General features: G+C 39.3%; 1 protein-coding gene across 2 annotated transcripts in view; it reads right to left on the bottom strand.

Moving 5' to 3' along the window:
• Positions 1-24,482, bottom strand: part of adam12a (ADAM metallopeptidase domain 12a) — a 78,761-nt gene that overhangs the window by 31,580 nt on the left and 22,699 nt on the right. For both annotated transcript variants that reach the window (XM_006791052.3, XM_087844726.1), the window contains exons 4-5: positions 6,830-6,908; positions 1,815-1,891 (exon numbers count right to left, since the gene is read on the bottom strand). In XM_006791052.3, the coding sequence (XP_006791115.2) occupies positions 1,815-1,891; positions 6,830-6,908 (156 nt within the window). The remainder of the gene's footprint in view (positions 1-1,814; positions 1,892-6,829; positions 6,909-24,482) is intronic.

The raw sequence follows: 24,482 nt of genomic DNA on the forward strand, positions 1-24,482 counted from the left end.
ATTGTGTAGCTTCCTGTCAAAACTGTTCTGGTGACCTGTTATTATTATGCAGACAGGTTTCAGAATAACTGAAATAAATGAATAAATATCAAGACTGAGGTCAGCAGAATGAGCTTCACAATCAGGCATATCCCTCTGCAGAGGGTGTCGACATCTGGCTGCTTCATGAAAACATTCCTGATTGTGTCCAGTGATATTGCTGCAATCATTACTCCTCACTGACATTTGCAGTGCGCTTCGACAACACTGAAATCCTCCACTTGCCTTAACCTCTTAAGCCCCAAGCCTAACTGATCTTCTGCCTTTTACCCCTGTATCAGGGGGCGTTGGGGCTTAAGAGGTTAAAAACCTTAATGAATGTCAGGTTTAAAGATTTGCAACAGTACTACATACATGGGGTTTTACCTTGGTTTGCATGGTTTGCAGAAAATTCAGTATTTACTAACATAAATTAAGCAGCCAGAGAGGTTTTAAACAAACCAACAAATTAGCCATCATCTAAACCATTAAAACTTGGAGTAAAGCCATCAATGCATCATAACTATTGGTTGTAACTGTCCTCTTTGCACAGACAAAAACTTGTGCACAGCCCAAATTTTACCTGGAAGCTGATGTGTGCAGCTAAACTGGGACCTTGTTTAAAACTTGGCCAATGTTATTAAGAGTTTTCGCCCAAAATGTACCACTCCAGCTTCAACAGTTTAGTTGAGGGGGTTAGAGGTGTGGTGTACTCAGAATATAGCTATCCACCCCAAGTGAATTTAGTAGTGGTTTATTTCTAATGACAGACATTAATAACGTGTTCCGATATGTCATTTTGGGCATAATAGGAAAAAGATGAATTAATTATTTTACTCTATACACAAAATATAATAGTGCATCTTTTTAAATAAGACAATACTCAAATAACTGTCAATTACATCATGCTTGCTTTACCATTGTTCTTCCTTCAAAACTTCAAATTTGTCAGTATACAAGTTGTCGGGTTGGTGCTACTTGCTGCAGGAGAAACTGGATCTTTGGAGGGTTAGAGGTCAATTGGTGACAAATGCGGCCCCGCCCCCCCACAACACTGAATTGGATGAGCGGGAGAACATGGATGACGTCTTATTTTTGTGTATTGGACATTTTAAATATTTCTTTCTTTCCTACCATGTTATCTACTGTCATCCAGATATAAAATATGCTGATGTTTCCATTTAATAATCCAGAGCATTAAACATAATATTTACATATTTGCTTTTAAGCAAAGCAGAATGCTTGGAAGCTAAGGCGGGATTAATTTAAACATTATAATATAGTAATGCTATCCAAATACTGTATGCTAAAACATCAACCGATATTACCTTATTATTATGAGGTTATTACAATTTTATAACTATGGGAAGATTCAAACTCACAGACATTACTTTCTTATTTCTAGCAGCTTATCAAATTGTTACCAAGCTATTACGCTAAACTACGCTGTTTGTTACCCTACTATTACCACTTTATTACTCAGATGTAATAGAAAACTGCTACTGAGGGATTTTTGGTCAATGTGGAGAACAAAAAACAAAAAAACAAAAACAAATCAAAGCAATCAAACATTATATTATGATAAGCAATTTTGCATATTTGCATATTGCATTTTATGCATATTTTAAGTGACTTTAAATCTACACCGTTCTAGTGACACCTGGCACTACAGTATAAACTTTTCCAGGTGCCAAAGCAGAGAGATCAGGGTTAGCTTGTTGAATGTATCACTAAGCTTTTACACCAGTGGTGTCATGTCAAAAAATGGGAAACAAACTAGCGCCTGGCACACTTACTTAATCCCAGCGCAAGTGCTGAGGCTCACATCCGAATTGTCATGACCCTCCACCTTACCATGGTAGTAGCAGTTTGCCTGAGGGAGCACAAAACAAACAAAACAATAGGATTTTAAACTCAACAACGAAGGAATAGAGCAGCAGCATGTGAAACAAAACAGGAGTTGGGTTTTAGGCAGAGTTCACCCCAATCAGCCCCAGGTGTTACACTGTAACTGTGAAATACGAGTAAATTAACTATAAGGGAATAGTATTTTGCCAGCTTAGCAAAAGCCATTCCTGCTCATCACCACAGGCTAATGATGGTTGAAATCTGAGTTCCACATTTCCCAGCACAAGCTTTGCTTTTTGCCGTATTCCCAGGTACCCACTTTCACGGACCACCTGTCAAGCTGCAGCAGGGAGTAAAGAAAGTGAATTAAGCCTGTGTTTATTGAACAAGGCCTAGAGGGTGTGGAGGAAGTGTCTGGTTTAGAGTGAAAACAGGCCTTCTGCTACAGCTAGACAGCCTCGCTCAGGTGAGGTCCTTCTGCCACCCTGTTCTGGAAAACAAGGAAATGTGAGTTTTCCACCCCACTTTGACTGACTCTAAATATAGAGTTCAGGCAGTAAATTTGGATGTCTGGCCTTCTTCGAGGTGGCTACTCTCTATAGGCAGCTGAATTTGCATGCCAAGTGTCTCAGTGGGTTTCTGGCATTAAAGGCAATCCTTGCTTAATACTGAATCCCAGCACTTTTAGCAGTAATTCTGTTATGATAATCCAATTAATATCACACTTCTCCGAAATAGCTAGAGGAAAAGAGCTTACCAAATAGCATCTTTCAGTCTTACCATCACCTTAATTTTGGTTGACACATGTAAAATGCACTCAATCCCTTTAGCTACATTCATGAATATTTCATATGCAACCAACTCTTTAAGAGGGGTTAGACGCAGTGACAAAATCACCATGAATTATTAGGTTTAAGCATTGTTGTTCACTGGGCTTATAAACACTGAGTTGCAAGGAAGCATCTCATGAATATTAATCTTGTTCAATGTCTATTGGGTGGAGGTAATTTCTTTTCTGACATGTTATATGCCAGTTGACTAGTTGTTCTGCTGCCTCCAAAGTATTAAAAAGACAATAAAGATGTGAAACACTATGTGGATAACTCTCAATCTTTGAATTCAGGTGTTTTCAGTCCCCATGGCCACAGGTGTGTAAAATCAAGCACCTAGCTAGCATGCTTTTGGAAACACTTGCGAAAGAACGGGTCATTCTTCACAAGTATGGCACTCTACTAGGATGCCACTGGTGCAGCAAGTCGGCTCAGGAGATTTCTTTTGTTTCTAGATATTTCACAACACAAAAACTGTCCACTGGGAGCTTCATGGCATTGGTTTCCATGGCAGAGCAGCTCCTGTAGGCGTAAAGCGTAGGTGGTTTAGTACTTTTGTGCGGCGTATTTCACAAGAGAAGTGGACCAAAACCTTGAAAACTTTTATGCGGACACTTTCTGATGGTGGACTGGATAGAAAAGAGAGCAATCCATTATAGTCGGGAAAAAAGGTGCAGGGACAGGAAAGCACATTACATGAAATATGAAATTATAGTTTAGCAGAGAGGAGTAGGGCTGGATTTAGTACACTCAGTTAATGCTCGCACCTCATGTTTCTTTGATGAGATCATGACTATGATGCATTGATATAAAGGATATGAATAGACTTTTTGTTCCTAAGGTTTCTGCAGGAAGACAGGAAAGCGCTTATGCATTCATTTTTGAAATACAGAGGATTAATAACCAGAATCCAGATTATTGTGGGTGGAAATCCTGGGTGTGAACATTACATTGTTTATTATAACCACAATCTTATTATTCTGTTACTGCTTTAATAACCATGGAAATCATTCATATTCCCAGTAGATGGCTTTTGTTACATGCTATGTATTTATTGGATTGTACGTGGACTTAGATTTAGTGAGAAAGGGAGACTGTAAAACAGATAATGGGAACGATGGTGGGAGAGCTGACTCATACTCAAGTCACTCCCAGCAGTACCTTGCCTTTGACACAGAACTGAACCCACAAGATCCCTTGCCCAGATCACTATATCAGTCTCCTCCCTGCCGGCAGGACAAATAAATTAACTACAGATCAGTCTCGAATGATCTGGTTGTTTCCAGTAAAAAGATCCTCCCATGAAGAACTGGCTGTGGTCATGAGCAAGGAATGAGAGAAGGGACGGAGGTCAGAAGTGTCGGCACTTTTAATCAACTACTGCAGACTCCACAAAAGTCTCCACAAAAGAAATGCAAACATGAGGCAAAATGCCACATTCCTGCGTCTGGCTTCATCCATTCTCCCAAATTTTTATTTGTATATCGGCTGTAGTCACACAAAACTTGTAACACAGACATTTATTCTTTATTTTCTTTGTGTCATTTTTATTGTTATGATCATTGTTACTCTTTCTGTCCACAGAAACATTATGCAGCTTTTATAATTAATGGCTAGCTATGGAAAATGGGAAGCTATTTATCCACCCACAGCTGCGGACTCTGTATCTCACACTCCACTACAACTCCTTCATTGTCTTTGTGCTCTGGAATGGCAGCAATTCTGATGAGCTGGCCAAGCCCTGCCAGGGATGACCCAACTCTGGTCTCGAGTGGAAAATCATTTCGCTGTGTGGGTTGGACGTTACTGAATATAATAATCTCATCTTTTTGTGCATTTCAGCTATAAGTCTGCTAGGCCTTTTACACACAGACCTCATAGACCGTTTATTGTTATCGAAATGAAAAAGCAACGTTAAATTGCTTTCCAAACTGCTGATAATCAAATCCCTGAAATCAAGCAAGCTGGTGGCAGTTTTATTTCATAGGGATTGAAACTGCTCCTCGTGGTTCAGCAGCATCAAACTCATTCGTTACTCCGTGCTATAATAGCCTTTCTTTTTCTGAACCTCAAACAAAAAAAAAACCTTTTCAAAAGATGAATATTTTCTTTACATCCATTTGTAATATTTTAGAGTATTTATGGATCCATAGAAAATTTGAGAGACCGGCAGCATTTAAAAGCAGAACAAATGTTGCTGGAGAAAACCTATTTGAGCTTAATGAATATGAACAATATTTATTACAGCACTGAAGCCAAGAACAAAGAAGGCACTTCAATTCTATGAGGTTTCATTTGTGCCAAGAATATGTTCCCAATCATGCCTTCTGTGTCGGGTATGAAGAAACATTTATTTTCTGTTTTTAATACTGACTGGCCACTTTATTAGGCACACTTGTTCAACTGCTCGTTAATGCAAATGTCTAATCATCCAGCCACGTAGGAGGAGCTCATTGCACTTAGGTATCTAGACATGGTCAAGACAATCTGCAGCATAACATGTCGAACTGTGAAGCAGATGGGCTACAGCAGTACTGGGTACCATGCATGTCTGCTAAGAACAAGAAACTGAGGCTACAATTTTACAAAACACCGGACAAAAGGAGACTGGAAAAAGATTGTCTTGTCTGACAAGCCTCAATTTCTGCCGCAACATTCAGAATTTGGTGTAAACAACATGAAAGCATGGACCCAACCTTCCTGATATCAACAATTCGGGCCGATGATGGTGTGTAATAGTGTGGGGGATTTTCTTGGAACCCTTTGGGATCCTTTGTTGACCATAACCATTGTTGCTGACCATGACTGCAGTGTACCTAACTTCTGATAACACACCATGTCACAAAGCTCCATCTCGAAAATCATTCCTTGAATATGAAAATGAGTTGCTTGCATTCAAGTGACCTCCATGAACATCAGATCAGAATTCAATTGAGCACCTTTGGGATGTGGTGGAACAGCAGACTTGTATCACGGCCAACAAATCTGCAGCAACTCTGTGATCCTATCGTGTCAATATGGACCAAAATCTCTGAGGAATGTTTCCAGCATCTTATTGACTCTGCAGATTAAGAATTAAGCAGACAAAAGGAGGCCCTAGGCTGTACTAGCAAGGTGTATGTGATAAAGTGGCTGGTGAGTGTTTACCTCAGTTGTAGCAAAGCTGTTTGACAGATTGTCCGGCCATATGCTCATGCAAGAAAACATTTGTCTGTGTCAGTGCAGACAAATTCATGCTTTGCTCTGCTGTTTCGCATGTAGTCCTGAATGTTATTTGTTGTGCTGTTTTTCACATCACATGCACGTTCAAATAATACAATCAAACCACACATAGTCAACGCAGCCGAGTGAGAGGAAGTAAAGCTGCACTGACAAAGAAAAACGTTCTGTCTGGTGATCACTAGACACGCTGTGTATCTAACGGTCAAAAGATTTTAGTCACAGCTGAAGTAAAGTTTAAATTTGAACTGGCAGACAGTGTGTTCCTCATACGGGAGCATCATGCAACCAACCAGAAGCTTTGCTTTTCTCTATGTAATCCCTTTATGTCTAAATTGATTTCTTCATGGTTAACATTTACAAGTGATTTGTTATACTTTAGAGATATATTTTAAATAGAATTCTATCTTAATTTTCAAAGTGGGAACCTCATGAATGCTTGATAGGTGCTTAATATTTCATGGTCACCAATTCAATCTTTCTTAGAGTCCTTCATAACAAACAATTCTTTAGGAGTTGTTTTGATCCAATCCATTAAAAAAAGAAAAATCTGAGCTGTTGCCTAAAACAGAGTGCATTTTCTGACCTCTATCTGCCTTCTCATTTCATCAAATATGAATCTGTCGGCTGAAAATGGCCCCACTCACCTGGATTGTCCTCTATGTGCGCACGACTGCACAATTCCAGGTGGTTTTAAAAGCAGTTCTAACTGCTATATCAGAGTTTCCTTTACTTTCTCACGGACCCCTAATATTAGCACAGCGAAGCAGAGTCTATCCAGAGGAAGAGTTTCACAAAAGGTCAACATTCATATGAGCTGCTGGGCAGGTAACATAGAAGAAAATGTAACAATGTTCGAAATTCAATCACTTTGTTTTGTCACACACAAATCCAGAAAATAAAAAGAAACATACCGTGAAGTTGTGAACGCCTGTGACTGCGCTGCCATCTTCCAGGTAATGGGTTTCTGTATAGTTACTTGCAAAGAGCCCCCTAGAAAGGATAAACAAAGACAACAAACATTCAGCACTGACCCTTGGGGGCTTCATCCAACAAAAAAAAAAAAAAAAAATCAATCACAATGTCTTAAGCCATTCAACCACAGCCAGACCGGCATGGAAGATAAACAGTCTGATTTAAAACTTTAAACTGCTTTAGGATAGCATAAATTGATTCGAGCGGAAGGCATGAAGGGGAAAAAAACACATTCAAAAGAGGCCGAAGTGACGTTTTCTATTAATTCACTTTCCCAACACCATGAAGACGCATTAAATATCAATCAATAACTCATTCCATGTGAAACAAATGGAACAATAATTAGTTTACACATTGCAGACAACAGCAAGTCATGAGTTGATTTTTTTTTCTTTTTTTAACGACTGGGAATAGATAACACTGTGCTTTAAATGAAGGAACCATATAGGTATAACCACACTTAATAAAAAAATAATAAATAGTATAAGTCAGCACTGAGAATAAAAATACAGATTCAATAAAATGAAGAGGTGTATCGAGATACTTGTAAAACTCAGTCTACCATCACTGTTCATTTATTTTTAACCTATAAATAAAAACCAAAAATAACCTATGACCCAACAGTCATGCTAGTTTAATGCTTCAGTGTAAGTGAGTCCTGCATGTTTTGCTATTATCAAGACATTTTGCCTTTTGGAGGATTTTTATCATAAAAGAAAAGCTGTTACCAACCCACTTAATATTTTATAAGGATTGTCTATTTGACACAAAGACGGGTAGAAAATACAGGATGAAATTTGATTGTTCACTGGAAACAGAGAAGAAATTGCAATAGTGTGGAAATGAGGAACCTGCCACCTTCTTTCCTCTAATTTTGACAAAGCACCTACTTACAGTATCTCTGTCAACAATAAGGCTACATGGCTGGTAGCAAACTCAGTTTACATTTCATTTATGTTTTTCAGTCAAGTTATAGCTCCTGGCAGAATCACATAGACATCCCACATGAGTTGGTGAAGTCATATTTTTAAGCCTAACTTGGGAATTTTGGTCCTAATCACCATTAGGACAGCCAATAAGCAATTAGCATATCACTAGTTATAATAATACGCTTGTTATAATTTCAAATATGCGCATCATATTTTATCATATAAGACTTAAATCTGGTGATTGGGACCATAAACTATTTATTGAGATTATAGATTAAGTGAGAATTTCTCGTAGACTTCTACGCAGTTTGACTTCTTTTTAAAAGCCAGAGCCCCCTACTGGAAAACAGAAAGAATGCACGTTTAAGGCACTTTCACATTGGTCATCTTTAAGTCTATGGTTATTTTTTTAGCATTAATGGCTCTGTGGTATAGTGATTAACATGTTTGTTTTACACACCTAAGATGTCAAATTTTGTGGAGACATTAATGGCTATGTTTTGTCAAATCTATACATTTTTAAAACACACTAAAATCCAGCATTTTGATTTTAGATGCTTTGTGCTGTTCCTAGTAGCTACTTGTAGAATCAAAGTTTAAGTCCAACTTCTCTTGAAACAAAAACCCACAATCCTAAAGAGCCTTCTGTGGCCTTTATGAGCCAACAGGGTGAGATTATGGCATGAGTACACCAGATAACCTCTGGGTTGTGCTCTCCTCTTACCGCAGGACAAAGAAAATACCATCACAGCCTTATTATGATGTTGGCTGCCTTTCTCACCCCACCTAGAGAGGTTCCTGAGCACTAGGCTTTTCTCTGGTGGAGGAAAGGATACTCAGCTGGGGTGCTGTGGATCACATGCAGAAAGAAATCAATGAGCCAAAAAAACTGTGTGCACCCCCTCCTGTGTTGATGAGAACATATCTGTATTTGTGCTCAGTATTTGTGCAAACAAACATGAGAGCGTGCATGTACTGTACATACAGTGAGCACATGTGCTGTATTACTCTCCAGGACATTAGCAGATGGTTGGCTGGTGCTAATCCACAGCAGAGGAACAAACCTCAGCAGGCAGCTGGATCCTCTTACTGACCTCACCACTGACAACCCAGCTGGGAGTTTCAGCTGTAACAACCCGAGTAGGGGGGTTATTTTGTTTGGGAGCTGTCAGCATGAGACACAATGCTTCCCCACCCTCCAGTCCTCTACAGAGCCAATGAACTGGTAATAATCACTAGATCAAAGCGAGGCCAAAGAGGAGAGAGAGCCAAATAAAATGATGTGTTTCTACAGTCTTAATTAGGTCTATGCACTCAGTTGAACACACGAGTTCAACATCTGCCCACAACAGACAATATGATGTGGTGAATGCGCGTATGCATTTGCCTCGCCGCTTGAGTGTTGGCATGAAAAAACATGTTGCAGACCTCCATGTGTCATCCATATGTTACGTTCTTGTGGCTTTCGATGAATAAGCGCAAGGGAATTAGTGCCTTCCTAACACAGGAGAATCACAGGAGAAATCCTTTAAGCGTTCACTCACTGCAGAGTGTAAGTAACAGAAAAGTTAGGACCTAAGCTTACCAGACTGCTTAACAAAGAGAATAGTCATTCACTTTTGACGTACTGTAGCCCTTGATTTATACTCATTTGACTCTCTCAGAGTTCGGAGCATCCTTGACCCAACAGTGAGGATCATTTTTAAAACAGAAGCTGCTCACAATTCCATTTAAACACAGAGGGAATCCAATTAATATCTCCAAATAAAGACAAGCAAGTTTCAGCTCACATTGGTTTCATGCAACAATACATAAACAACAAAAAAAGAAAAGAAAAAAGAAAAGAAAAGAAAAGAAAAGAAAAAAGAAAGAAATATACAGTGTGGTCTGAGATTGGTTACAGATAAATTACTGGACAGGATCTGCTTTTCATTAGTGTCCAAACTATAATATCAGCTGACAGCTATTATTGGCCCATATTTGCAAATAAAGAAAGACTTTAATGTTCAAGCTGGTGAAATCGTTTTACAAAGAACATTTAAACATTTAAACACAGCTTTTTATACACACACACACACACACACACACACACACACACATATATATATATATTTTCATTTATTTATTTCTTTTCTTTTTTTCAATTAAATTTTATTTATACAGCGCCAAATCTCAACAACACTCGCCTCAAGGTACTTTATATTGTAAGGTAGACCCTATAATAATACATACAAAGAAAAACCCAACAATCATATGACCCCCTATAAGCAAGCATTTTGGCAACAGTGTGAAGGGAAAACTCCCTTTAAACAGGAAGAAACCTCCGGCAGAACCAGGCTCAGGGAGGGGCAACCATCTGCCGCGACCAGTTGGGAGTAGATGCAACAGTAAATGTGAGATTAATAGGCTGAAATGCCAGAGAATCAGAGAATGAAGGTGGATTTTGAGCCTAGGCTTAAAAGCAGAGAAACTGATTCCACAAAGATGGAGCAGTGACTGCAAAGGCTCTGTCGCCTTGTTGTCTGAGGGGTGCCCTTGGGACATGTAAGAGATGTGTACCAGTGGGTCTGAGAGTCCTAAGAGATGAATGTAAATGAATAAGACTGATGATATAAACTGGGGCCTATCCATTATGAGCATGAAAAACAATCAGTAATATCTTAAACTGAATTCTAAAATGGACAGGAACACAATATAGCTATGCCACGACTATGATGTCCTCATATGCTTTTGCAGTCTTGCTGCAGAATGCTTTTGAAGAAGTTGCAGCAAATGAGAAACATGGGGAAACCTAGTTGCTTTTTCCAGACCATGAAAAACAGAAAAGATTTCTGTTTTGTTATGTTTCTTAAACTGGCAGTAGCTATTTTTGACAACAGAACAAATCTGTGCAAAGCTCATCATGAAAATAACACCCAGAGCATGAGATGAAATGATCTAAATTGCTTAGTAACCTAACCTTTAATGTCTGCAAGACTGCCTAGTAGAAGCTATAGGAAATATGGCAAGATAATTGTTACAAATGATCAACATTGAAATGAAAGAAGATGTTATATATCATAATATTAAGTGGAAGCAGATACAAGCTACAGTGCACACGCAGATTTCAGTCAGTCTGAGTTTAGCATCTTGGATAATTACAAATTGACTCCAAGAATCCTAATCAAACTGCTGATCTTAGTGATGTTTTTAAGCTTTGACTTTTAGTTGGAAGACCTATATGGAGATATGGAAATGTTTTCTTCTTCTTAATAAAAAAAAAAGTAGTAGTTACAATAACTTAGATTTGTATGCCAGGTTAAAGGAGGTCAAACAGGTACTGACGGGCCAGGGAATTGAGGGATTTCTAAGTAAGAAGAAGGATGTGTGACTTGACCAGGAGCCAGCATGGGGATGATATGTTGCCAGATCTCTCTGCATATTAGATTCTACTTTCGGCTGCTCTCTTTGAGGTTGCCATAGCATTCTCCTCTTCCTTTGTCCGCAACCAATAGTAGCACAGTTTCCACTGGCGACCTGCTGGCCAACAGCACCGAAGGCAGTCATTGTTAACCTGAGCCCAACCGATCTGGTAGAGAAATCTCATATTCTTATGATCAGCGTGTTTAATTTAGCTACGATTTTACTCCACATGCCGTTCCTGATGAAACCCTCTTCATCTACTTGGACTTTGGACTTGTACTAGTAGCACACTGGCTCAACACAAAAAATGTCACCTGATATATCAACAGCAGAATGTTCTTACTCCCTAAAATAAGTTGGAAAAATCTAGTATTGGTTGTCATGAAGAACACGGATGAAATATTACTGCAATATCAGTGGAGTAATTTATTAAAATGGTGCTAGCAGCAGGAATATAAAGCATACATGATGCAGTGGAGCAAAGTGAAGTGGGAAAATTCTGTTTTAAAATGGGTGTAACTTTGGAAGATATCAGCGTAATATGCCTAAGTGCTAAAACTAGGACTGTGAATTTTTGTCCCTCATTACTGACACAGAAAGTGTAAGGTGGGGATTTTTAATCAAAAACTGGAGAAATACAAGAAAAGCATAAACACTGTATGAACATAAGAAGGTTTTGTGGTAAAGAGACTAGAACATAATGAAGTACTAAAAGTAGAAGAGCACATAACAAAGATCTTTAATGGGTTTTACAACGATGAGTCTTCAAAGTGCAAAAAGCCTTCCGCTGCATGTCACCCAGCTGACAATACTTATGGGTGCATCTAATCCATGCCAAGCAATGAACCACCACCCAACTGCATTAAGTGTCTGAGCCACTCGCCCCGCGTGGCAGCAGCAGCAGCTCACTGTTTATCAATCAGCGCAAAGTTAATGAGGCATAGGCAAATGGAGAGAGAGGAGGGTCACGCCCTCCCATTTAAAATGCATTACCCAGAGGACGGGCTTCCAGCAGGGCTCTGCCTGAGTGACAGGGAGTCAGCAATGAGGGAGAGGCGCTATGAGTTAACAAGTTTTCATGTTCTGGCTATTAAAGCTACAGAATCAGTCTGAAAATGCAGGCAGCCCGAGAACCAGACAACCACAAAGGCTCAGCGACTTCAAAATGGGACACAGTGCGAGGCAAAATATCACAGACTTTGTGCTACTGCGGCATCGACTTGTTTTCAAAACACTCAAACCAGAGATGTTTGTTAACTTCTCTGCATCTGTTCGACAGGTACACATAATTACAGCTGTCATGTTTTTACCTTGTCATGCTGCATCCATATAACTTTCTGAAAGAAAATGCATTAGGTGTGGATAGAGTTTGATTTGCTTGTCAGTAGTTTTGACACTGCAGACAGAAAGACAATGAAGTCGCTTCACACTAATCCTGAATGCCAGCAACTAAATGTCACTCCTGTTCTTTCTGCATTAAATTTTTTTTTTTTTTTCGATGTTGTATCTCTGTTCGGCGTTGTCAGCCTCTTTTGTCAGGATATACACAAATTCTTATATAAAGGGAATTTTTAAATAGAGGACTAACCTTTCAAACACATTCCTGGTTGGAAATGTAACTGAGAAAACACGAGGCTTGCTGACCAACAGTGATGTACCAATAAATTCCGCATTTTTGTTGCATGCGGTCTTCTTCATCAGGGTTTCTTCGGCTCGCATGCCAGGTGTCTAAAATGGGGAGGTATGTGAGGTACATTAATTGAAACAGACTTGATGAATCGGTGCCAGAGCCTAATCAATCAACAGGAAGAGGGAGTCTCATTTGTGGGTGAAAGCTGACCTCAAAAGAAAGGTCCTAAATGTCAAACATTCTGCTTAGAAGTCATGCTGGAGAAAACATTTCGGAGCTTTTATATGCTAATGAAGCACCAGTTTTTTTTATTGATTATGACACACAACTGTAGACTTGTACTGAAAACTTGTGATGTGATTATGGCAACAACTAAATGTCAAAGCATACAGGCAAATCGAGAGCTGAGCTCAAGTCACGCACAGGCTGTTAAAAAACAAATACAGCAAAAATACTGCGGAGAGAAGACTTCAAACTGTTTGGAGACGTTTGATAAAATCTTGGAGAAACAACAAAAGTTGAGAGTGAGAATTGTTCTTGTGAGAAAGGAAGGTTTTCCTGGAAAACCGTTTTTTTTTTTTTTAGATGGATTAAGAAATATGGGAAAAGTTTGCTCAAGTTGTGCGGATCATAGCGTTCCCTTTGGCAAAATACAAAAAGGTCTCTTTTTCAGTCAGGGATGACAAACGCTCTTTCTCTTCTCCATTTAGTTAAAGCAGCCAGTATAATTAAGCAAGGAAAAGGAAAGAGTAGAGTAACTTCCCTTTTTGTGTTACATGAATTCAATACTCTCAACTGACTTGAGAACACTACGACGTTGGCAAAACAAGCTGAATTTCCCAGTCACAGTCTCCGATATGTCTCATTAAACTCATTAAACTCAGACAACCTAATAAGAGACTTCTGGAGAAATCAAATCCTGGAATTTACTATGATAGATGAGAAGTGAGGTTTTAGGCCTCAGAAGGGCAAGTTGCTCTGAAGCTCTTGGAAACCAAAGTCTCTAACGGAAAGTTATTTAGAACAGATGTAAAGATAAACATTTAGAGCAAATGAAATCGCCATCAAAGAGAAACATTTCTCGTAAAACTTAATCTGGGACCTCCAATTAGTACATTACATTTCAACTGAAAGACTTGTGAGGGATTGTGGGAGTTATAATGTCCCACTGCTTTTATGTGGCAAATGGCAAGAACCCAGTTTCACTTGGAAAAAGTCAAGGGAAAGTGGGATTGTGTGCATGAAAAACTACAGTGCAACTCCCTCAACACCACCAAAAAAACCTTGTCTCAGTGTTAGATTTTCTTTTTCCATGAACAAGGGAAGAGGGCCAGTCTTTCTGGCTGTGATGTGTCTGACATCAGGCGGTGTTTCAGTCTGGTGCCAAGTAGAGCAGAGAAGCATGAATTCCCCCTACTTGCCCTGTACTCAATACAACTCCTAACCTTCATGAAGCATGTCATGAAGAGAACCACTTGAGCATGCCAGCCAATGATTACGGCTTAAGAAAGGGGGAGGAAGCGGAAAAACAGAAAAAAGAAATCAACACGGCTGGTATTAGCTGTGTTTATATAGCCTGCCGTGTTCAGTAGCAAGCTAAGATGTTGCACAGTGCTGCTCCTGGCCTCAAGACCAATGCTCCAGCAGCAAACACGACAGGGTAAGAACCAAAAAATGATTGTGTCAAGAAGGCCAGTTGCCCTACGGGTACAATAAGAATGCTTATCTTATTCATTTCTACACCAAGCAGGTCTCTTTGGCCTTCATCCCAGCTTTACCACATCATAAGAGCCTCATTATTATTCTTTACACCTGTGTAGCATCCAGGGGTGGTTAATTGGTCAGCAAGATGGTCAAACAGAAGAGCCATTAGCAGCACTGGCATGCAATTATTGCAGTGACTGTCACCTGGAGATTGATGTGGTTAAGTCCAGGCACGCCCCGTGAAATCAATAAAGTGTCATTTCTGAGCAATGTCTGCGTGATGGATTATTCCACAGGATCCCAATTAAAGAAAGGGAATGATGAATACCACCCCAACAATAGATGAGATAATTGGAATTAGGGCAGAAATGCAACACGTATCTTTGATAAAGTGTGAAGATAATGATCCAGACTAAAACTAATAAGGAAAATAATTGCAGAAAATCCTTTGAACATTTTCAGTTTTAGAACAGAATGAGACACAAACCAAAAGGTTCACTGACCTGTATTTAAAACAATGGTCCAATGAAATCAAGTTTACTTTAACTGTAAAAGTTACTTTTATTGTTACAGGAAAACTACAGCGATTAGCTCCGCGTTTGATTTAGAACAACCCTAAAGGAGATTTGTGCCAAACTGGAATTGAACATGTGACCTTTTGCTTGCCAAGCATGTGTGTAAACCATTACAACTGACCAGTGCTAAATTTTACAAACCGATACCAATATTTGGTATTTTAACCATCTCATATATAGGCCGAGCTTTATTTTTTTCCCTTTCAGACACACGAAACATAAACAGATTTTCCTAACATTTGTCAGCACGGACAAACTATGCAACATCAACACTCATAACATGGCTGAAGAGTGTTTCACACATGCACGAAGTTTCATTTAATAGTTAATAGTTATGAGTCAGGCTCTACTTGTAGGTAGGAAGACGTGTTTTCTATTGGCTGTACAATGCTACATTTGCATCCTGTTCAGATTCAGAAAACACTGATGCAGCAGCTCTGTGTATTTACTGTTTTCACTAAGCCGTGGTTCAATGGGAAGTAATATGTATTAAAAAGATATCTGTATTAAAATTTGCAGGCTAAGCAGCGGAGGGGAAAGATTTCTGGGTGCCAGAAACCTCTTGGCTTCTGTTTGTATTTTGAGCAGTACTGACCACTCACATTAAGGCAGGCTTTGGCCTTATACGGTTAAATAGTCCAAATGCAATTCCAAAGCCATCTCTATTGTCTGGCTATCAGTTTATTTTTTAAATAAGTAAATACAATGACTGTAGCACAGTACAGATAGTCTTGGCCTGGATATCAGTTATACATTTTCTAGAAATCCGATGGCAATAATGAAGGCGCTTGGCCATTGCCCCCCAGAGGCTAAGTCATCAGACCATAGCTGATGGGTTCCAAGATTGAGTGTTGAGTGGCATATACCTCAATATTCCTGTCTGAAATGCATAAAAAAATATACGTTTAATTTCCTCCCAGTTGCACAGTCCTGCGTCTTCACATAGGTGTGCTGTAAAATTCAACTACAAACAGTCTCAAGCAGGATAACTAGGAGAAAGGTTCGACTTTGATTCAGATGTAGTCTGTTGTTTTTATGCATCCGTTCTCTCTTTTGTCTCTTCATCATTTGTCACTTGTTGACATGTAACGTCAAGACACATCTGGCTCTCATTTGTTTTGCTTATGCCACGGTCTCTGTCACCCAAAAGCCTTCATGCACGCGCCAAATGGAACAAATGGTATCTATGACAACAGCCACCCGGAATATTAAAATCACCCGCTCAGTCATGAGTTCCAACGAGGCAAGCCTCTCTTATTTCTCCCAAAAAGACATAAATAGTCATTTTATTCCTCATGATACTGCTGATCCCAGAGGGCTACGGAAAAGTAATCACATGTGACTAATTAAAGGCAACTGATTGGTGCGGTAAAAAAGACTAAATGTTGCACTTTGGGTCAAATAGATATATGAATCTTTTGTATTCCTCATGACTGCAGTTAAATGAGTGATAACAATCCAAGGGAAACTTCAGGAAAACAAATAAAAATAGTCTTTTATTTTTCTTTTCTTTGGCATGGGCCAGTGACATTGTTATCTGAAACTAATTATGTCAGGTGCCTAAGCAGCAGCCTCTCCAATTGCCTTTGTTGCTGTGGATCAGTGGAGAGGAGATCCTTCATCCTGCTTTCTACTCCCATCTGCCCCCAGGGCTTCTGTTCCTCTGTAGCAGAGACGGGGCCTCTGCTCTGCCGCTCCTTCTCCCCTAGGACGAGCTCCCGTTATGTGTCTGCATGCGGGGGTGTGGGAGAGATGGAAAGAGCGTGTCCCTGTTTGTGTGCAGTAATGACTGTATGTGTTGGTAGCTCAGCATGATTTATGCACATCTATGTGGTAATTTGTGTGCATGCGTCCATGTGTGCGCGCGAGTGTGTCATTTCACATCCAGGCATAGCTGCAGATTGCGCTCGTGTTCCACACACAGCAGGCTCATGGCTTATAGATCATGCAACACATTCTTTTCTTTCAACACTATCAGCAAACCACAACACTTTCTGCCCGATTTCTAAAAACGACTTATGCAGAGCATCCTGCATTGGAAAAATCATGAATGAATTATAGAACTTTAATGTTTTTCCTAAAAACTCCTCTGAAACAAAATTGTCAAAAAGGAGCCAATAACAGCAAATTACAGCCAGCTGCATTCACTGGAACTACATTTTACCACAGGAACAGTTCCCATAATAGTTCTTTTCAATTAAATCTACAGGTTATACAAAATTAAAAAAGGACAAAGCTGCTAGAAAATGTGTTTTCCACAATATTGCGTGCACCACAAACAAAATTTAAGATTAGCTGTTTCGTGTTAAATCGGAAACAACTATGTAAGAGACTGATATTGCAAAATCTGGACTAGAAAAATGAGCAAGAACATCAAAAAAAGTTGTAAAATCTTTTTCTTTTCTTTTTTTGAGTGAAACACCCCTTTAGAGATTTTGCAATCCGTGTCCTTTTGTGTTTTGCAAAACCAGGAAATGATAAAAGCTAACAGATGGAGATGGATGCAATTTAATTTATATTCCCTTCTGTGAATATATTCAAGTGTAAACAAAAGGCTTTATGTGTAGTTCCAAAACAATTAACTGTGAAACAGACTTTTGCCTGTTGTCTACATCATTTATTACTTTGCTTTTTCTTCTGATTATTATGTGGGTGAAGACCAAGAATAAGAGGAGATACCGTGGAGAGGTGAATGCAAAGTCATTTTCGGGATGGGTCAAACAAACAGACTAGCTTTGAGCATTCCCATCATTTCCAATGTTTTGCAGGGAACTGGCCCAAGGCACAAAGCTCATGCATCTATATTCACTGCAACCTTGTGCTTTGACTAATGAGCGACGAGGGAACTTCAAACAATCAAGCCTATCATTCTTTTCACAAGGTAAATGCACACAGAAAATAGGAGCATTTCATTTAATTAAGCCTGTCGGTACTTGTACAACCACATACTTTTCTTGCCTTTCTCCTCTGCCGCGCATTCCCTTAAGGGAAATCAAACAATTAAGACCTGAATACAAATGTACTCTCCCTCCCATCCTGTTTTTCACCCCTCTGATATCTGTCAGTGAGAGAGATGTCTTCACTCTGTCTAGAAAAAGTGATGTATTAAAGTGGGTTTGCTTATAACTGTGACCCTGGGGTCCTTTGCAAGATTAAAGCTACAAGATTAAAGTTAGAAGAGCAAATAAGCAACTGAATTATCAGCAATCTTTGCCAAAAGGTGTGGTCTGAGCTCAGATGAGGAATTATTTTATGTCAATTTTATTAAGCGATCTTACGTACAGCAAAGTATTCATTTATCTTTAAATGGACAGTTCGCATCAAAATCAAATTATTTATCAAAGTATTTTCCCTCTGGCTTGTGCTGCTATTTATCCATCAAGGTTGTTTTGGTGTGAATTGTTCAGTTTTGGAGACAGCGCTTGCCTTGTAGGGCTCATAGTACCTATCCGGTCGTTCAGTCTGACGTCACTAGCCGTGTCTGGGCCTAAACTCCGCTGCAGGTCCATATATCAAACGATCACTATGGCATTACTGAGAGTTGAAAAACTGTCTAAAGTCTTTCATCTTTAATAAAATGATCAGTGTTCTGCTCTACCAGGTGTAACAATTGAGTTTAACATCCAGGCATCCATGAAAACGGAATTTATGACATTTAACCGGAGTTAGAAGTTAGCAGGAAGTTAGCTCGCTAGCTTCTATCTAAATACAATATAGCATGTCCTGACTGTGGGGTTTTGGAAACAAATTAAAATGTACAGCTCTGTTATCATTTCCAGCATAAATGAAGACAGAAAACTAAACAGCAGTGACGTTTGTAGGGTTACTGAAGTTTGGCTAGCTGGTATAAAATGATGTGCTACGTGACCGCTAGCGACACAGCTATGTTAGCATAATATAAACAAGCTAACTTTTTTTCCCACTCGATAAAAGTTAACGTGAGTGTTCTTGGTGGTCAGGAACAAATGTAATCGCATGGCAGGATGCTGTAAAAGGACCAAACTTCAGCCAGGAGAACAACTGAGATAATCCATCCACAATACAAGGTTAGTCATTCATATACTGCTGCATGGGCTGGGCTGTAGTTACATCCTAAGGTTTTAAAAACTGAGTTTAAATAAATGATTAGCGGTAATAAAAGCCAAGGGAGGTCAACAGTGATCACTGACTGTTTTAGGAGCTTTTTGAGATTAAATAGAAGAAAATACATAACATTAAACATGTTAACAACACAAAAGCCATATTAAACGCAGACTACTTTAGGCCCGGAAGTAGGATTCGTCACGTCATCACTTAACAACCGGATTACACATTTAGAAAACTCAGCAGCAATGACGCCAGAGGTCATTACTAAAGAAAATCTTCAAATCTTGCTGCCTGCAGTTTCACGTAGGAATTATTTTCTTTCCATACACAAACCAAAGGAAGTGTGCAGCTAACATTACAGCTTATCTGAGGGTCAGCACCATTAATGTTGTACATCCTGTCATGCTGTCAGTCTCTTGTCACATGCAGATGGACGCTTCCTTCTGCAAAGTCACACAGTTGGTGCAGAAAAAAAGAAAAAAGAAAAAGTTGTTTTTTGCAGCGAATACTGATAAAAGACTTTATTGTGTCTCAAAATCATTTTACCCCGTTTGTAAGGTTGGTTACTGATTTTCCAATGACGCCTTACTAAATCATCCATGGTCCATTGATCATTGGGGGAATAATACTCCTGTATTTCAGGTGACGCACGCAGGAAGTGGAACATAATTGGCTCTAAGACACTGTCTGCAAACATCCCATCACGGAGCAGAGCTTTCAGATGAAGCACACAGCTGGGATTCATTCATTTTTACAACATCAATGACCCATTAGGCACAAAGAAAGGGAAAGTATACCAGATCTGCCACCACACAAAACACTCATTTATTACATTTTAATCGCATTTGGAGGAAAATCAATCACAGGAGCAGGGCCAGTCAGACTCATAGAAACTACGAGGTCATGATTGAGTCACTAAAATAATTATTTTTTAAAATTCATATTTTATTAATTAATTTACTTGGTCTTGTGTGAAGTTTGCATGATGTTACCTTTCACATTCATTTCTCCAAATCCATTGTTTTAACTTGCTGACTGTTGCTTAAAAAAAAAATGCAGGGAAAAATATAAAGGATGTTCTCTCAGTGTCCTCGATGATATTTCCCATCATTAGTCAGCAAGTGTAGTTTCCTGCTTAACCCTATATGAATTTACAACCTGCCTTTGACCCCTTTTCTCAGAAACGCTGCTGATGATTTGAAGGAAACTGTGTCATGGAGTCCAGCTTTGATTTCATTGGGTCCCTGCACCCCAAAGCAGTCCACAGCCTCTTTATTAAACCCTAGCAGCTCCTATTGTTGTTGGCAGCTCACTTCTCAGTGCTTGAGGGATTGGGTGAGAGTGAGTGAGGAGGAGTACAGGGGCCAACCAAAGGAGACCCTATCGTGTCCCATACGCCAACAGGGAGTTATCAGAGAGACAGGAAGGCTGGTACAAAAGACGAGGGGGAATTGCCTTCACAACCTATCTGGCAAATCAAGAACACCAGAGATCTCCATTTCATTCACACATCCTCCCCATGCTTTCTTTAACTCCCTGTGTGTCCACCACAACAACCTGGAGTTATACTGTTAATGATGAGTGGGATGTGAAGCCAAAAGCATCTGCTTTTTGCATGACGTGTAGAGAGGGCTTTGCTATTTGCTCCATGTCCTTGACTTTCTTTGCACCATTTCCTTTTATCACTAAGCTAAATTTAGTGATAAAAGAGCTATCTGAGCTCTAACTCCTACACAGGTTTCCCACCGCTACTTGTGTAGTCTTGAAGTTTTAAATGAGTCAAAAAAACAGGACTGGAGAACATAAAAAAAAACAAAACTAAACAAATTACCACAAGTTTCTCAATAGACACGCTACCTTGTAGGGCAAGGAAGAGAAACTGCTGCTGGTATTTTTCACTGCTAGTCAACTGGAACAAATGCTGTTTTTGCTTTTCATTCAGCATTCATTTTTCACAAGGACACCGCTCTGTCTAAACATGTGCAAGGCAGCAGAAGGGGGTGAAAAAAAACCCTGGATCAGCTAAAGGAGACGGCCAAAATCCAACCGTCTGACTGATGACCACACGTGGCATCTTCGCTCAGCCAGTGACCCCATACACAAGCAAGACTGGTCAAAGGAAGGTCATTGGACTGTGAGAACGGAGAGAACAGGATGGAGGATGAAGTAAGGACATACAGAGAGCATTCCCACCCAGCTGACATTAACTCACACTGTAAAACCAGCAAATCTGTTTGTCTGTCAGAAGGAGGATGGAAGCCAGGACTATGACTCTCGGGTTGCATATCTTCATGGTCAGCAGCCACAAAGGTCAAAAACTTTGGCTGCTTTTGTTTGTTCTCTTTGGCACCCCTGAGCCTTGAGAAAATTAGATTCCACTAGAATTTATGAAGACTGTTTGCTTAAGTAGGTGAAAGGGAAAAGCTGTGAAGCAGAGGTAGAAAGAAAAACAGATAATTAGAGGCTAAGAGAAGAAAACAAACAAAAAAAGATAGATGCATAGATGAAGAAACCTGGAAAAGTAAGACTAAAGCTAACCTTTGTACTAAAAAAAAAAATCCTTAGTCTCCAATTGTGCTCTAATAATACTCTATTTTTTGCATATTGCGAATTCTGTAATCAAAGATATTTCTAATGATTTCTGGCTGTTAAGATTCACATGACTGCATCTTACACATTTGCAAACATTACCAATGTGGCATTAACTAAACATTTTCAACATGTGACAGTCATGGTGACAATGTATGATCAAGTGAATAAAGAGCCCAGTCAGACAGACCTAGAGACCACCGGTCATGGGGGAAAAATTAGAATTCCCCAATAAGTTGTAAGTGGCTACTTAAGGATGATAACAGTCGCAGGAAATTGCACTTATATAAGTTTTACTATTGCTGGGCTAGTATTAGCAACTATTTGCAGACAAATATGAAAAACTACAGGCAACTCTGAAAAATCTGCTAGAAATTAAAGCAATCAGGTTTTTGGTGCAGGAGCTTCTGTACATTTAGTTTCATCCAGCAACCTCCAGGAACCACTGCCAACTAGTACTTGGAATACAAGGGTGAAAAATACATTTTCCCCCTAAGAACCATAGTTGTATCACATCCAACACCCATGCAATGTGCACATGATGTCACATGAGTAATTTCAATTTATTAAGTGTAAAAAATAGGCATTATTGTAGGCATGGAATTAAATTTTCTATCTATTTATATAGTGTCATCTTGTTAACACGTAGCCTCATTAACGTCCTTATTATCTCAGCTGAGGAGGTTACTGGATATTTTGCATCTTATTTTTTAAATATATGTTCTTCAGAAAATATATGAACTAAACTAGACCTGAACACATTAACAACAGGTGTCAGTAAATCTTCCATTTTCAACACCATTTAAGTATGAAATGATCTTAAATGCTAACCTTGTTAACCTGGGCATCTGTCTAAATGTTAAGAGTTGCCCAATAGCCATATTAGCCAACTGTAAATAAAATAATAACATCCTGCCCACCTGCAACATTAATATAAAGTGATAATACAACATCATTTGTGTCTAAAAAGTGGTAATAGTCCTAGATTATTGCCGGGTTTTTACCTTTACAGAGAGATCATCTTAATTGTCATATTACCTATTGGTGCCATTTAAGCCTTCAGTACAGTTGTGACATGAAGCTTATGTGCAAGTTCAGTAAGAAAGATTTGTATTCACTGGTTCTCTCGCATTCCTGAGTGTTCAGGCTGATCTAATCGTTACATCGCTTCCACTTTCCCATACTGTCAAACTCAATTCTGCCGCGATCACTCTGGCCAAGTGATTTACTTGCCTGTCTTCTGCAACCCATTCAACCTCTGTTCTGCCTTCCAGACTTTGATTCGTGTGGCCCCCTTCATATCCTGATCAGCTGGAGAGTCATGCCTCCACCTGCTTCATCTCCGCCACCGCCAGCATCTAAACTCTAGGGGGTCCTGTCCTACTTCTTATCATTGTTGGAGTCCAATCTGCTATATAGCTTTATCCGAGTTTAAACACCAAATAATTTATTGCTCAAACGCTGTACTTTAATAAATTAATCAAAACAAAAATGTAACTATGCTGTTCAATAATGCAAGACGTAAAAACTAATATATGCTAATATATCTGATGAAGCTATGGTGCTGTTAAACAGGGCTGAAATTTGATTAAGCTGATACTCAGGGGAAGTGATTTTTCATCACATATTCACAAGACGGATGGAGAACTGAAAGTAGAAGACACCTGAGATGTGCTGAAAATTACATTATACTTTCTTAAATGTTAGAATGCAATTGCATATAGGTGTGAAAATAAAACACGTGGCCTAGTCTATATTTAACAATCCCCTTTTGTTCATTCATTTTTATTGAATCTTATCCTGAAAGATGCACTGGAGTCTGTTTGAAATGACAGGCTGGCATTTACAGGTAAAATCGAACGGGTTATTGTTAAGACTTTCAATTCATGAATTAGCTGCAAAAGAGTCAAACAAAACACAGGAAACAAGGATCAGGGTTGTCTAGTGCCCTGTATTTTACAATTCATTTATTTCCAAAACCCTGAGCACTACACACAAGCAGCATTCAGAAAATCTTTGCTCCTTTGTACGGGATGGCGACTAGTTAAAAGAAACCACGTTTTTATTTTTAAGAAATGCTCCCCATCCATCACCTGCAATCACCAAGAGACACCAAACCAGATTGGTCCAAATTTAAAAGTAGAGGCATATTTATTATTAGCAGGAGCTTCCATAAGTTCTTTAAGGAGGAGTGACGGCTTGTTCGCCAGAGAGAAACTGCTACTTTCAGAAGGTTTCAGCTGGCTGTGTACTTGATGGTGAGAGGAGGGGGGCTAAGGAATAGATCTACCAGCTGGAGCCTTGAGACCCCTGTGGTCTATCTGGAAAAATGCTCCGGGTTTAGAGTAAAGGACTAAAAACGTCCCTCACAACTTAGAAAAGTGTCCTTTGCTATTGTGAATTTTTGTTTTGACATTTCAAAATCACAGCGCTAAACGGTCTACATGTAGAGTTGAACCTTGATAACTGAAACTCCAATTATTCCAATTCCAGGGGGAAAACTACAGTACATCAGACACAAATGACATCTTAAAACATAGCAAATATCAGCCTTTATTTAGATGTCATGTACATTTTAGTAAGAAAAAAAAAAAGGTGACAAAGAAACTCGAGAGGAACAAGGTTGCATTTGGTGAATGGTCCCAGTTCTTGTTGCACCTTGAGCTTTGAAGTGAGC

The sequence above is a fragment of the Neolamprologus brichardi genome, chromosome 8 (genome assembly GCF_056152115.1).
Source record: "Neolamprologus brichardi isolate AB-2024 chromosome 8, ASM5615211v1, whole genome shotgun sequence".
NCBI classification, from domain to species: domain Eukaryota; kingdom Metazoa; phylum Chordata; class Actinopteri; order Cichliformes; family Cichlidae; genus Neolamprologus; species Neolamprologus brichardi.